Source organism: Pelodiscus sinensis, chromosome 8 (genome assembly GCF_049634645.1).
Source record: "Pelodiscus sinensis isolate JC-2024 chromosome 8, ASM4963464v1, whole genome shotgun sequence".
Taxonomy (NCBI): domain Eukaryota; kingdom Metazoa; phylum Chordata; order Testudines; family Trionychidae; genus Pelodiscus; species Pelodiscus sinensis.
The window spans coordinates 28,990,511-29,007,242 of NC_134718.1; the positions used below are offsets into that span (position 1 = coordinate 28,990,511).

Sequence of the window (16,732 nt, forward strand, 5' to 3'; positions counted from 1 at the left end):
AATGGCAATGATATTTGAGCTATACTATTAATATTACAACTGTTTAAAAAGTTACATGTTTTATTGTTTGGCTGCATTTAATTTATAGGGGTTTATCTGAAAGTATACCTTAATGTTCATATACATTTTAAATTGTAAATTGTTTTATGTTATGATTTGGCGAAGGAGTGGGGTTGAAACTAATGGGAGGTTTCTGGTGGAGAGGTACCAAGAGAAGCTGATAGCCCCCAGGGATGGTTGTTGGTGTACATTTAACACATGCAGCACTGCTCTCTCCTTATCACTTCCCCAAATTTGATTGTGGTTTTGCCATATACTCCTGACTGCCAACCAATTTTTCTTTAGCAGTACATTGACACTGGGAAAAAAACGGCTGCTGTCTGTTATTCCTTATGTGATCAGCTGAGTGGGTTTCCAAATGTACTGCTCCTGGTTGTTCCCTAGCATGACCATATGTCCCAGTTTTGTAGGGACAGTGCCAATATTCGAGAATTTACCCTGTCCTGATTTTTTTTCATATTTCCTATCTGGTTTCCTTATAGCTCCAGGATGTATTACAGAAGTAGGAGATTTGGGCAGCTTTATGTAATTTATCATCTGCTTTTCTTGTCCCATGGCGGCAGCAGCAGCAGGAGGAGATTCTGTGGAAGAATTTGGCAATTGCCAGCTTTTCATAAGACTGCTCATTCTTAGTTTTCCAGCATTCCCTGCTGCTTCCCTTAATGCCCCTTACCTTTTTGCCACAGTGACTACCATAAATGTGCCCTCTAATTTTTTCCATCCATCGGTGGAATAAATTTTCTGTGCTCTGAGGCATGTGCAGTTGGGCACCACCAGTAGAAACACATGCTGCTGGCTGTGTGCAGTAGGGGCGCTTTGCTAATCAGCGGGGTGGCATCTGAATCTCTCCTAGTAGGCTGCCCAAGCACTCAGCTTACAGAGAACATTGGCTACTGGTCTTGTGGGACTCTTAAGTGCTTCATTGCCCTTTTAGAACCATTAGATGAAGAGAGGTGAGGGGAAGGATTTGGACATCACTCCATCACGTAATGATGCTTTGGACAGACAGGTGTATAAAGAGATGGTGTGTAGATAGGGAAACTTGGGATTTGTGGACATTGATTTTCATACTACAGAGAAGCTGGGCTGCCTGGAGTGAGTTTGTTTTGTAGTAGTAGCTAGGATAGGTCTACTCTTGAGCTGATATAGGGACCTACCTGTGCTAGCCCTCATTGTGCTAGCACACACTGATCATAGGGTGTAGCTACAATGTCATGAGTGGCAGGGGGGTCTCACTGCCCAAATACATGGTTGGCATCGTGGATGGATATGTACTTGAAGTGGCTAGCTCCTTCTGCCAGCCACTCCTCTGCCACTGCACTGTGTTTTTAGCAAGATGGCTTGATCAAATGTCTCTGATTAAGAATTTACACCTGCAACTTGAAGTGTTGACATACCCTTAAAGAACCCAATGGGGATTGCTAATACTGTGCAAACACACAGTGAAAGGCTGTCCTGGTCCTGAAGAGAATAAAGTCTAATTTAAGGGAAGATTCCAGAAGCAGGTACTGCAAGCAATGGAAAGGAATAGGGGAGGGGGAGGGCAAAGGAAACACTAAATGTTAAACACTTATTACTTGAGTTAGCAGTGTGTGTAGTTAGATAGCTAAGGTGAATGATTGTAAAAAGTAAGTCACAGGATAAAAAAGGTAAATATTAGAAATCCCTACATATATTAAAGACCACCAGTCTGGGCTCAAAACTAAAGAATTGTAAAGAGGGCTTTAAACTGGGAAGAGAGGTAGGAATGGTGGCTACATTTATACTCTGTAAGGAATGTGCATTCTAGATACTCTGTCTAGTATGTAGATATTGGTAAAGAAAGAAATCAGAAGAAAAGATTATCAGGATTAGATCAGTTTTCTTAGTTCTTATATGACTGAACATAAACATGACTAAAATTTACAGTGGTGCTATGTTAGTCACAGAATTTGTGCTGTACTTCTACAAGGACATCTAAGGAGACTGATAGGCACTCAGGTGGTTAATAATTAAATGCTTTTGAGTGATTCTGATGCTCGTTGTTCCTTTAAATTTGTGAGCCAGTTATCGCTATTATCTGAATAGCTGTTCCGTTGACCTACTGAACAGCATTGGTTACTAATGCTCTTTTTCAGCAAACTGCATTGTTAAGATTAAAGATTTATACCCTTAAATCTCATTCTGATTAGTGAAGGAATTGTGAATGATAACTTCATGACTAGCTGGCAGACCTTATTTTGAGATTTTCCACATTAGTGTATTCAGGCTTTTATCCTCACCCGTCTGTCAGGTACAAAACACTTTTCACTTTTATATAAGTCCATTTCAATTCCTGTTGAAGCCAAGGACAAAAAAACTCTCATGGGTTTCACTTATGCAGTATCATACTTAAAGTTTCTAGAGAATCTTCCAAGTCTGCCTAAAGTGCTAGAGCTAATATAAGACCTGATTTCTGTATTGAAATAGTTTTTGAATCTGAGCAGTGCATATTTAGCTGACTTTCCACTGGTTTCCTTGCTCCTGGCTATCACATCTGTAAATTTCTTCTAATTAGACATTAACTCTTAAAAGAATGCTGATTTGCAGACTTCCACCCAAATGGAACCTTAGACGTGTATGAGTCACAGTGGCTGTTTGTCTGAGAGCAGGAGTTTGTACTAGTGTCCTTGGATAAAATTTCCTCTTCCTGTACTGTAATTTTACTGGAAGACTTACCCTGTATTGCCCAGGGGTGTGGTCTGCGCAGGCCTCTTGCCAGCACTCTCCCAGAGCCAGAAGGGGGACGCTGGCTGGGGGTTAGGGGAAGCTCTTTGCAGGCCTTGTGCCAGTGTTGCCTGGGCCAGGAGTGGGGGTGGGGGGCACTGTGCAGGTCTTTCACTGGCATTCCCCGAGCCTGGGGCTGCGGGTGCATGCCACGCAGGCCTCACACCAGCATTCCCAGGGTGGAGGTATGGGTACCACACGGACCTTGTGTCAGTGTTCCTGGGGCAGGGGTTCCCTATGCCTGTCCTTGGAAGCAAGGGTCGCTGTAAAGGTCTTGTGCTTACACTGGGGTCAAGGGCCAGTGGGAGAGGTTTGGGGAAGAAGAGTCAATTACCTGGGCTGGTGGCAGGCAACATGGTGAGCCCCATCCACAGCTGGCCACAGCTTTGACAGTGTGGTGCCCCCAGCAGTCATTCCCCGGTGAACTTACATAAAAGTATAGCTATTCCCTGTGCTTGCTGCTCCCAGTAGTGTCTGTGAGTATCATGTCCCTCCTCTCTCTGCCCCCTCCCTTTCCATGTTATGGAAAACAGTTGGACTCCAGGCACATCCCGTTTTCCTGGCATAATCAAACCCTCAGTAGGGATGTGAAGGAATAGTTGACAGGATAGTCAACTAGTCTCTTCCCCCCCCCTATTGCTGTCTCTCTCAGATAGAGGCAGCAAGGGCAGTGGAGAAGAGGAGGATTACTTCAAAGTGGCAGTGCTGCATGGAGCCTGGGGGTCAGCTGCTCTGTGTGGTGCTGCCGCGTTGAATACCGCAGGGAGCCTGGGATAAGCTGGGGACTGCCCAGCTGACACCGGGCTCAGTGCGGTGCCGCCGCTTTGAAATGCTACTGCGGTGTTTCAAAGCGGCAGCACCCCAGATGCCTTCACCTTTGAAGTGTTGCAGCAGCCCTAGGGTGGAGGCGCCCTATGGACTAATCGAATAGTCGATAAAAAAAATGCATCGATTATTCAATTAATCAGTTACCCGATACTTAACATCCTTCACCCTGACCTTGCTTTAAGCTATGATAAGAGGAAGCTGCATGCCAAATTTGGTGGTCCTAGTTCTTTCCATTTAGGACAAACAGTCTCACAGACGGACTCATAGACGCACACACAAATCTCTAAAATATATATAAATTGACTGTCTGCTGGTTCAGTTCCTGGCTGTCACATTTAACCCTAGTGGGGGTCTATATTTTAGTGGTGGCCTGTGTAGTTTGCAAAGTGCTTAAAATTGGAAGTTGCTGTATAGATATATAATGCATTATTACTGAAACAACTCAGTATATATAAAATGTCATCCTTTTTAAATTATAATTTCCCTTTTCATAACTCTTTTTATCTCCCATCTTGGTAGCTGAGCATTATGTCACAGAATACAGCCTCTGTTATTTCCTTGACTTTCTCATTGTGCATGAGAGGGCTGGTATTCTTAGTCATAAAGACTCTAGTAATGTTTCCTCTCTGAAACTACCATAGCAATACTTAATCAGATTATTAAATCCATAATCACGAGCTTTCGTGGGTACAACCCACTTCTTCAGATGAATGGAGCAAGTCATCTAGCAGTACAAATAAATAGCAGAAAAAAAGGAGACGGTTTAAAAAAAAAAGTTGTCAAGTAGAGGTGTCTGTGCTAAATGAGGTATGATACTACAGGTTGAACCTCTAAAATCCAGAACTCTCTGGTCCAGCAACATCTGTGGCCCCACAGGACCACAGATACTGTTGGACCTGAGAGCCCTCGCTGGCCAGGTTCAGAATGAGATCCTGGGCTGAGGTGGCGGGTGGAGAGCCCAGCCCCAGCAGGGCCAGTGCCTGGAAGATCATAGCCCTGGCCAGGGCTGGCGGCAAGGAGCACAGTTCCAGTCAGGTCTGACCTGGAGGTAGCAGGGCCAGTGGCCAGGAGTGCAGCCCTGGTTCGGGCTGGCGCTGTGAGAAGCACAGCCTCAGTCGGGGCTGGCGCAGTGCAGGAGTGCAATCTTGGCTGGGGCTAGTGGCAAGGACTGGAGTCTGCTGGGCACACAGCCGGGATTGGGGCTTTGGTGTATCCGTGTGTGTGTGGGGGGCGGGGGGAGGAGGTAGCCACTGCTGGGGATGGAGGCAATGGGGCTGGCCCCTGTGTGGGGCTGGTATGGTGGGGGACACAGAAGTGTGTGTGTGTGTGTGTGTGTGTGTGTGTGTGTGTGTGAAGGGGCTGGAGGCAGGCGGCAGGGAGCACAGCCCCACCCGGAAGCAGTGCCTATACCAGGTAGGGACCCTTGACCTCCCCTCATCTGGTAAACTCCATTGTTTGGGTCCACTCAGGTCTTGAGGGTGCTGGACAAGGGCAGTCTGACCTGTATCTACATTTTTTGTTAGTCTGTAAGGTGCTTCAGGACCATTTATTGTGTTAAAGTTTTTTCATTTAGGGCATGTCTACACTAACTCCCCTTATTTCGAACTAACAAGGCAAGCGTCCACACTACCAAGGCTTTGAAATAACCTGGAACTCTAGACATAGCTTTACAGACTAATATGGCTACCCCTCTGACACTTTTAAAATAAGAGCTGTAGTCTAGTAAGCAGAGATGTCATGCAAACCACTTTTTAGTTTCAGTACTCAGTAGCCTTGTAAAAATTCTTTTTAGTTTCATATTTGCTGATGTATGTAATATTTACAAGACCCTACACCAGTAGAGGAAACTATTTTGATTACAGCTAAAGAGGAAGATACTTGGCAACCTACGGGTGATAAAAACGGTATTTTGTAGTCTAAGTTAGTAGCCCCGGAAGACAGAGGGTTACAATAGGAAAGAAATAGAATCTTCTTCTTTGGGTAGTGTCCCCGTGGGTGCTCCACTCTAGGTGTCTGGCTCGTCCCGGCGCCACACATCAGAGACTTGTCAGCTGTGGTTCAGCCGTGCCGCGCATGCGCGGCAGCGGCATGTGCTGTTCACACCATTTGTGAGCTTGCGTGTGGCCCGGCTCCCGCTAGTTCTTCCTAACCATCCTCGGTCGCAGGTGGAGTAAATCCCTTCTCCTCAGTCTGGAAAAAGAGACCTATAAAAGTTGTAGATAGTTAGCCAAAAAAAGTTATAGTTAGTCATAGTTATAGTTATATACTTTGTTTTGGTTCCTGTTTTTTAAAAAAAACAACAACAAACAACAGTTTTTTTCCTCATAGTGTTGTTATAGTTAGAGTAATGCCAGGGTCCCCCGGATTTAAGAAGTGTGCGGACTGCCACGATGCGATGCTGGCCTCAGATGGGCACTTGATGTGCATAAAATGTTTGGGCGAAGGTCATATCCCTCAGAAGTGCCCACACTGTTCCAAACTCACGGCCTGGGCTCACGAGACTGAGAGATGCGGCTTAAAATGCTTCTATTCAGCAAGGCTGTGCAACCTGCTGACACCGAGCCACACGGATCACCCGCAGCTTGGGGGCCCATAGCGGACAAAAGATCACCCCCGCGACATTTTGTCTTCACGGAAGAGTCTGGGTGATAAACCAGGCACCTCGGGATTTATGGTGTCCTGGCATGCTGACAGGCATGAGATGAGCCGCAGAATTTCTGAGCTGAGCACTTCCCTCCATAGGGAAGTGACTATGACACTGGCCATAGCCTCAAGATCTGATTCTGCCCCGGTAGCTGCGAAATGAAAGTCTACAGCACCGACTACCAGGGCCCCGTTGGCGGCACTGACCATTTCTGCACTGACGACCGAGTCTATATCGGCACTGACTCCTCTGGCACCAGCCTCCTCGGCACCAGCTACCACGGCGCCATCTCCGGCACTGTCACATAGTGGTGTATCCACACCGACGTCGGCACCTATTGCCTTACCGGCACTGACTTTGGTAACCAGCATAGCAGAACAGTCCACTCTTCAACCAACGGCATTGGGGCAGAGCACGTCCCACTCTGGTGCCCTTCCTTCCTCAGTGCCGGTGAAAGCTAAACAAAAATATCGGAGGCTAGTGACTCCCTCTCCAAGTCCGGAACCGGAGGGTTTTTCTCCTCAACCTCAGTCATCAGCTTCTGTCTTTTTGGTGCAGTTACAACAGGAGTCCCATATCACACACAGACAAGGTCAATAACAATTCAGACCATCACCTCAGTATTCGCTATCGCCTCAGCGATATTACAGGCATTCACATTCAACAGCCTACGTCACGTGTAGATCTCGTTCACCTACACGCTTGTCATGTTACAAGTATTGTCACGACTCTAGAAGGAGATACTCACCAGAATATTCACCAAGATGGTATCACCATGACCGCTACTATCAGTATCGAGATTATCAGGGCTCGACAAATAGTGTAATCTACTCGCCCGTGGCAAGTAGATTACACCCTGGAAGAGCCGGCGTGGAGCGATCTGCGCATGTGCAGAATGATCTGCACATGTGCAGAGCGCAGAACTGTGCAGCTGGCGAGCGGGGCTTGCCGCTCCTCAGCGAGCCCTGGAGATTATCATTATGGACACCGTTACCCTTCAGGACGTTCGTTTTTGAGATCGCTGCAGCGCTATCAGCAGCACTCTCATAGCACTGTAAGGTTACCAACACCACCAGAACCTCCTACAAGGCCATCCAGAGATGTCTCTCTCCGTCTCTGACAGCCAGAACCAACAGAACTATCTGTCCCTGAACAGGCACAATCACAAATTCAATCTCCGACTGACCAGTCTTTGTCTTCCCTGGATGAGGCAGTTTTCTCCGATGATCTTTCTCCCATGGATGACATTTGTCAATTTCACGATCTCTTTAAGAGAGTAGCGGAGTCCCAGGAAGTCCAGCTAAGTGAGGTTCAACAAAAACATCATTGCCTCTTAAAAAATCTCCAACCATCACAAAAGTAAAAAATGGCATTCCTGTTAGACGAGGCAATTCTAGAGATCGCTGATGATATTTGGCAGGTACCATCCTCTTTTCAGGCCACACACAAAAGAGCTGACAAAAAATGTTTTGTCCCCTCAAAGGGGATGGAGTTCTTGTTTGCTCACCCACAACCTAATTCTTTGGTTGTTGATGCAGCTCAACAGAGAGCCAAGACATCCCAAAGCAAAAATGCTGCTGCGGATAAAGAGGCAAAACAGCTAGACCCGTTCAGCCGAAAGGTCTCCTCCTCCTCCTCCACGTTGATCCTCAGGATGGCAAACTATACTGCCCTCCTCTCCAACCATAGCTTCGATAACTGTATGAAGCTAGTGTCATTACTGGAGCACCTACCTGAGAACAAGCATCAACTTTTAAAATCTGTAGTGCAGGAAGGTTATGCAGCATAACAGCTTAGCAGATCTCTCTTGACATTGCTGACAGAGCAGCGCGTGCCATGGCAACATCAGTGGTCATGAGAAGGTCATTTTGGCTGCAGCTGGCCTCAGTGCCTAAGGAACTGCAAGCCAAAGTTGAGGATCTGCCCTTCGACAGGCAGACTCTCTTTGTCGAAAAGACAGACCAAGACCTACACTTGGGCAAAGACTCCAGAACAACCCTGAGAACGCTAGGGATGTATGTGCCCCCATATCGGCGTAAATGTTTCACACCCTACTATAAACAGAGGGCCTTCCCTTGCTCCGGGCCTACATATAGGCATTATGTTCAACAGCAGCGTGGCAGACCTCGACAAGAGAAGCATGGCCTGCAAACAGCCAATTCACAAAACAACAGGCAGCAAGTTTGACAGTCCTGTCGCGGGACTGCGAACCATTCCCCTCACATACATTCTGGGATTGCAAAAGTTATTTCACCATCGTTTAAGACTTTATCAACTCAGGTGGTTTGCCATCCCCACCGACCGCTGGGTTCGTGAACTGATAACGTCCGGATACTCGATCCCACTTCTTTCTCTTTCTCCTACCTCTCCCCCATCCCTGTCCCTCTTCAGGGACCCATCTCGCGACACTCTGCTAATGCAAGATGTCCTATGGCTCATACAGATCGGGACAGTGGAGAGAGTACTGGAACAATGTCAAGGGAAAGGATTCTGTTCTCGGTATTTCCTCGCCGAGAAAAAGTCAGGAGGATAGAGGCCCATTCTGGACCTTCGACGTCTCAATTGGTACCTCCGGAAAAGCAAATTCAAGATGGTGACATTGGCTTCTATCTTCCCAGCATTGAACTCAGGAGATTGGTTCATGTCCCTCGATTTGCAGGATGCGTATTTCCACGTTACTATACACCCAGCTCACAGATGCTTCCTCAGGTTCGTTATAGGCACGCAGCACTTTCAATACAAGGTCCTCCCCTTCGGCCTGTCGTTGGCCCCGAGGGTCTTTTCCAAGACACTCACCGTGATCGCTGTGCATCTACATTGCCAGGGTATCGTCATATTTCTGTACCTGGATGATTGTCTAATCAAGGCGAACACGTACGATCGTGCCCTTCGTGCCACCAAACTCACAAGAAATATATTTTCAGATCTGGGTCTTGTGATCAACATCCCAAAGTCGTTATTCATACCGCAAACGTCCCTAGAGTTCATTGGGACACGGTTAGATTCTACAATGGTCAGGGCCTATCTTCCTCAGGAGAGATTCCACAAAATACAGAATCTTGTGCAGATGCTTTCAGCCAGTCCCAAGGTGCCCAGACTCACCTGTCTGCAACTCATGGGACAACATATGTAGTACACAACAACATATGTAGAACGACACACGAGGTTACACCTCAGATGCCTCCAACATTGGCTGGCCTCAATCTATTGACCAGGCAACCAAGATGTACACAGACGAGTTATGATATCTTCCATGGTACGACAATCTCTAACATGGTGGACTTCTCCTACCAACATGCTTTCAGAAGTGCCTTTCCACCGTCCACATCCCACGATTCAGATGACTTTGGATGCCTCTCTTCTGGGGTGGGGAGCCCACTGCGTCGGCGATTTACGCTCAAGGACAGTGGAATACTGCCACGGTTTACTACATCAACCGGCAGGGTGGAGCCAGATCCAAGTCCCTCTGTGCAGAGGCCACAAAGCTATGGAACTGGTGTATACGCCACAGAGAATCAACATCATAGGCACATACCTCCCAGGCAAGGACAATACCATTGTAGATGCCCTAAGCAGACATTTTTTCCCCCCAGCATGAATGGGAACTCAACCCAGCTGTAGCTCTTTCTTTATTCCAAAGATGGGGATTCCCCACTATAGACCTGTTTGTGATGCATCTCAACGCAAAATGCCAGAAATACTGCTGGAGGGCAGCTCTGGGACTGGGATCGTTGGGGGATGCATTTCTGATAGACTGGAGTCATCAGCTACTCTATGCCTTTCCTCCAGTTCCACTTCTTCTGAGGGTTCTGGAGAAGCTATCCGAAGATCGAGCCACGATCGTACTCGTAGTCCCGTTTTGGCCCGGACAAACATGGCTTCCTCTCCTGCTCCAGATATCAACCCCCCAGATCCCTTGCCAAAGCAACTGGACCTCCTGATGCAACCAGGAATGCCCATGATACATCCACAAATCGACCAACTACACTTCACGGTGTGGCTCCTAGCTGGTTTCACCGAACAGAAGTCCTCCGCTCTCAAGAGGTGAAACACGTACTAATGTATAGTAGACGCGATTCTACTCTAAAGACTTACCGTTACAAATGGCGTTGTTTTCACTCATGGTGTTCGGTCAATACTTTCAATGAAATGTCTATCCCAGTCCATCATATTCTGGACTATTTGCTTCACTTGCACCACTGAGGACTGAGACTTTCTTCCATCAAAGTCCATCTCATCGCGATCTCTGCATTTAAACAACCTATTGAAGGATTCACAGTACTTGCCCATCTGATGACCAAACGTTTCTTAAAAGGCCTAACAAATCTATATCCTCTGCACAGAAGACCTCCTGTACTATGGGATCTGGAGCTGGTTTTGGACACCCTTAAATATCCACCCTTTGAGCCATTAGCTACCTGTGATATATCTACACTCACAATGAAGGTCGCATTCCTCCTAGCCATAACATCAGCTCAAAGGATTGGAGAACTGGCTGCTCTCTCCGCTAGTCCACCCTACACTCTATTTACCATCCAGGGAGTAATACTTTGACCTCACCCCAGTTTTTTGCTGATGGTGAATTCGGAGTTCCATATTAACGAACCCATACTACTTCCAACATTCTACTCTAGCCCATACACCTCTAACCAGGAAGCCCAGCTATATACCTTAGACGTCCGAAGAGCCTTGGTGTTTTACCTTCGGAGAACACGCCCCTTCCATCAATCTCAACGGCTCTTATTCTGCATGGCCGAACGAGTTAAGGGCCAACCATTGTCATCATAGCATATCTCAAAAATGATTGTAAAATGTATTACAACATGCTACTCATTACGAAACAAGTCAATACCTACCTCAATGACTGCTCACTCCACCAGAGTGACATCCACCTTGATGGCTTTTCTCAAAGGTGTCCCACTTCAGGACATTTGTCGCACAGCAACCTGGTCTTCGGACATGACATTTGCGAAACATTACGCAATTGATGCTATTGCTCGTGATTCAGCACTGGCCTCTGCAGTACTTGCCACAGCAATTAAATCCTAATATTAGTCCCACCTTCATATGAGGCTACTGCTCTGTACTTACCTAGGGTGTGTCTAATCTACATGGCTGCATCGATGGAGCCATGTAGATTAGGCTGATCGACAGAGGGAAATGAAGCAGCAATTTAAATAATCGCGGCTTCATTTAAATTTAAACGGCTGCCGCACTCTGCCAACCAGCTGAGGATCAGCTGTTTGTCGGCAGATCGGGGCAGTCTGGATGCGCCGCTGTCGACAAGGAAGCCTTTGTCGACCGGCGCAGGTATGCCTTGATGATGATATACAAGTAGGTTTCATAGTAATTGAAGAGAATATCACGCACGCGCGCTCTCTCTCTCACCCACCCACCATGTCTATAATGAGTAGGTAAAGCCAAGGGGGGATAGAGAAATGGCATTGATGGCAAGTGTTTCCTACTATCCCCTCAAAAAAAACCCCAAAACTCTGAGTGTAAGTTGGAGCTGTTGTTGTCCACATTCATTAATAGTACATCTCTTAACCAACCCTCTAATTTTTTTCCACCGCTGAGCAGAATGAATTTTTTTTTTTATATGCACTAAGGCAGAGGTGATGTGTGACGCAGACATGATGTGTAATACACCACCTTCATATTGGGGCACAAAATAAAAATCATGTTACAGAGGTGGGACCAAGGGGTTCTGAGTATGTGAGGGGCTCAGACCTAGAGCAGAGGTTTGGGGTGAGGGCTGTGGCTGTAGCTGTAGCTGAGGGACTTTAGGGCTGGGACAGAAGTTGGGGTACAAAGGCTCTGGCTGGGGGTTCAGGCTCTGTACTGGGGTTGAGGAGTTAGGGGTGTAGGAGGGGGCTTCAGGTTTGGGGAGGTGCTCAGGGCTGGGGATTGGTGTGCCTGCGGGGATACAGGCTCTGGGCTGGGTGCGTTCGCTCTGGGAGTGGGCCTGGGATGGGGGCTTTAGGGTGCAAGACAGGGTGGGGCAGGTGATTGGGACTTGGGCTCAGGATGGTTAGGATGGGCTACTTTCCCGTGGCCGCAGCAGTTTTAGGGCTTGGGGAGAGATCTATCTCCCTCAGCTCTGAGCCCCTGCGTGGGGCTCAATAGGAAGCACACAACTGTGCAGCTTTGGGGGAACATAGTTATCTCCTCTTACTTGTATTGCTTTTTCAGGGACGAACCTAAATAAAGTAAACTTCCGATAATCTGGCACCTTTGGGACCCAGGGGGTGCTGGATTATTGGATATGCCAGAATATCAGGAGATATTCCGGAAGGGAGGCTGTGAAGGGTCTGGGGGGGGAGGGTCGGCGGGGAATGGCGCAGCATGGGGCAAACCCTCCGCCGTTTTGCAGGGAGGCGGAGGAAACCCCGCACAGCTGCTGGTGACAGGCCAGCTGAGGCTGCAAGCGGCAGCGGTGACTTGGGGAAGCGGCGGACCAGAGCAGCTGGGGTGCTACCCGGTTGTTCCCGCAGCGCTGCCTCTCACTCCCCTACTCGACACCCAGCAGCACCCCAGCTGCTCTGCTCCGCAGCTTCCCCCAAGTCCGCCACTCGTCAGTTTCAGTAGTGGAGCACAGCAGCTGGGGTGCTGCCGGGTGCCGAGCAGGGAGGTGAAAGGTGGTGCTGCGGGACCAACCCGGCGGCAGCACCCTGGCTGTTCTGCTCTGCACCTCTTCCCCAAGTCTGCCAGTGGTCAGTTTCAGCAGCAGCACAGCGGACTTGGGGAAGCGACACGGAGCAGCTCCAATTTTCCGGCTGGCCAGAGCACTTCCAGATTCCAGTTGGTGCTGGACTATGGGGAGTGCCAGACCACTGGATGCCGGACAATTGGAGTTTTACTGTATTCATGTATGATGTCTTGCATGCTGGCAACATGGTTAGTGGCCCCATGAATGTCATGTTAGCAGCTAAGCTATTGGTATTAAATGTAGATTTGCTATTTGCAGAAAATGACACTTGAACCAATAAAATTCATACTATCAGCTTTGTAACTGGTGAGCCACTGAAAGGATTAGTCGTTTCAGCATGCATATGGGGTTTTGCCACCTCTCTGAACTTTCTTTTTAGGTGTCATCTGAAAAGGAGAGATATTGTTTAAAAGATGGAGCATGAGTCACTAGTCTGATTTGCAGCACAGAGTGTATGGGTATGTGCAAGCCAGACTGGAACTGTGGTGCCATTTGTTTTGAACAGGCCATGAAGCACTTTGGCATTTACCTGATTTGAGATCAGAGAATTAAACTACCAAGTAAGAACCTCACTAAATGGGAAAAGGGGTTGTTCACCCTAGTATCTTGTCTTGCTGTGCTGTGCTGTCTTGGTTCTCCTCTTTGTGGTAATGCTGTCATGCTTGTTACAGCTGTTTCATAACATCTGAGGAGCTACAGGACAATGTACTCGATTCAAAAATGTACTCTGCCAGCATAGTTTTGCATTTTAAAAATCAATATACTCTGATTTTTTTAATACTTTTTTTAAAAGTTAAGATATTAATCAAAGGTTCAATCCTGTAAGGTTCTGGTCTTCTGTGGGCTCAATCTAGTAAAACTTGAAGAAATGAGTAGTTCCTTATTCTAACAGGATTATTCACATTCTTAAAAGTTTACCTTGCATTGATTTGTGGATTGGCTTCTTGTATGATCAAATGCCAAATAAGGCCTTTCAGCATTTACCTGGTAAATTTAAATATAACCATTTACCTGGTAAATTTGTTATTAATAACCTCTTAAAAGAAATTGATTTTTTTGTCTGACCAAATTATTAATAGATGTGATTATAATAGATCCTAGAAAGGCACTTACCATAATCTTAGGTTTTGCATTTTTTAAAAGGTGGTGAAAAAGGCAAAGTAGAATTTCATAAAGGAATAATTTCTTTTCCTTCCTTAATTAATTAATTTTTCTATGTTGCCATAATTTTAAAATGTTGCAATTCTAAGTGACACATGGAATGTCTTTTTAGATTTGGAATTTCTTGTTTATAATGTTCACTTTAATGCTTTCCAGAGTTTCCTGTGAGGGTCAGAGCATATATTTTCTTAAAACTGTTTTTCTGCCTGTTGTCATTGTATGCGTCTCTTTTTTTCTTACAGCTCTTTGATCATGTTGCTGAATGCCTGGGAGATTTCATGGAAAAACAACAAATCAAAGACAAGAAATTACCAGTTGGGTTTACATTTTCTTTCCCGTGTAGACAATCGAAGTTGGATGAGGTAAGAATATTTCAGAATTGTTTTAATGTACAGAAGAGACACCGTACTGTTAATCCTTCCCTGCCCTTCTCCCTGTCAGCAAACCAGCAGTATTCCAGTTGGCCTGACTTCCAATGTAAGAATCAGGTGTTGCACTTTTCATTGTACAGGTTGGACTTTCCTGGTCCAGTACCCTGGGGACCTGATCCGTCCTGAATGAGGGAGTTTGCTGGCTGGGCCATGGAAGATCAATTCTGGTCCCTGGCTGACAGCCTCCAGGCTTTCCTGTGGGGCTGACAGCCTCCCCATCTGGCCACGCTGCCAACCCCGACTGCATTCCCCTCTCTGGTTGTGCTGCTGGCCCCAATGCCACTCTCAGCCCCGACCATACTTCCTGCCCTGCTCCCAGTCCCAGCTGTGAGCCATGGAGAGTTCCTACCTGTGGCACTTCATTTCAGAATTATTTAAAAATGCTTTTAAGCAAATGAACAGTCTGTGCTATGGTATATTAATATTTTAGGTTTAACGAGGATGCTCTAATTGAAAGTAAAGGATAATATATGGGTTATAATTCTGAGGGCCCAGTTCACCAACACTTGCTCATACTGACTAGCACATACTGTGATGAAAAAATGGAAACCGGTCCGAATTTAGTGACCTAATCTTGAGAGGTGATGAGCATCTTTCACACTCATTGAATAAAAATAGAAGTTTAACGTGCTCAGCCCTAACCAGAATCGCTCCACTAGATTGGAAAATAAATATGGTTACAAAATGAAATCTGTCTGGCTGCATTGTAACTCTGAATGCATAATGATTTTTATGTGAAACGCTGAACTGCAGAGTCCCCTGTAGTGTATTTCTGCATTATTTCTCATCTTTTACTTTAGATAGCTAGAATGACTCAGCAGCATGCTAATACAGTATTGCTATAGAAACTGTGTACCAATGCTTATGGACTAAGAAGCAATGAAAGTGCACATATTGATGGACATTCAGGATATGGCTACACAGCAACATTATTTTGAAATAACTAGCATTATTTCTAAATAAATTAGTTCACGTCTTCGCAGCAGGCAGTTACTTCGAAATACTGTCAAGCTGGAGGACTTCTTACTCTGACTCCTGTAACCCTCATTGCACGAGGAGTAAGGGAAGTTGGAGGAAGAGTGCTCTATTTCGAAATAAGTGCTGTGTAGATGCTCCCAATTTCGAAATAAACTATTTCAAAATAAGCTATGCCGTTGATGTATCTCAATTTGCGTAGTTTATTTCAAATTAAGCCCTGCTGTGTAGATGCACCCTCAGTGTTTTAAACATGACATCTGTACTAGTTGTAAGGGCCTACATTTTATGGAGAGCATAGCAAATAACACCTTGTTACACCCCTGGTGGACGTAGAGGTGCCAGCAGAAATTTGTGGTATAAACTTGGTCTCAGGCTATGTCTACACTCGTGGCTTCTTGCGTGAGTAATATGCAAATGAGGCTAAGTGTGGAATATCGCCGAGCCTCATTTGCATACCTAATGAGCCACCATTTTTTTCAGAAGAGGCTCTTGCGCAAGGAACGTCTACACTGTCCCTTCTTGCGCAAGGAAAAACCCTCTTGCGCAATGCCGTTACACCTATTACTTGACAGGAAGAACAGCATTGCGCAAGAGGGTTTTTCTTGCGCAAGAAGGGGCAGTGTAGACGCTCCTTCTTGCGCAAGAGCCTCTTTTGAAAAAAATGGTGGATCATTAGGTATGCAAATGAGGCTCAGCGATATTCCACACTTAGCCTCATTTGCATATTACTCGCTCAAGAAGCTGCGAGTGTAGACATAGCCTCAGTGTGTAACATTGGGCATTCACCCTTTCTTGTGGGTGTCCCTTTTTAGGGCTAGTTTTATTCACTAATGTTTATAACATGCGGTGAGGTCTTTGGATGGAAGTTGCTCTAGCTGTATGTAGGGCATCTGCTCTTAATATTCATAGTGCGTTTCACATCACAAAATAGGCCCTGAGGTGGTAGGCAGAGGATCATTTAGTCTCTGAGTTTAGGTATAATTAGAAGGTCCAGAAAGAATATACTTTTCCAAACAAAGCCCTTGTAATGAGAGCAGCCTTCAAGCAGTTTATAGAGTTCAAACAGCAGCTGGAAGCCTGTCAATAAAAGAAGCAGCTGTATCGTGTGTCAGTCATCAAATAAGAATTAGAGGCAGGCATGTGACTGAAGAGTTCCAGGGATAGTATCTGAGTTTG

The 16,732-nt window shown here is 46.3% G+C and overlaps 1 protein-coding gene across 1 annotated transcript in view; it reads left to right on the forward strand.

Annotated features, from left to right (window-relative positions):
* Positions 1-16,732, forward strand: part of HK1 (hexokinase 1) — a 96,157-nt gene that overhangs the window by 26,415 nt on the left and 53,010 nt on the right. Inside the window, exon 4 of the mRNA XM_006121526.3 lies at positions 14,390-14,509. Coding sequence (XP_006121588.2) covers positions 14,390-14,509 — 120 coding nt within the window. The remainder of the gene's footprint in view (positions 1-14,389; positions 14,510-16,732) is intronic.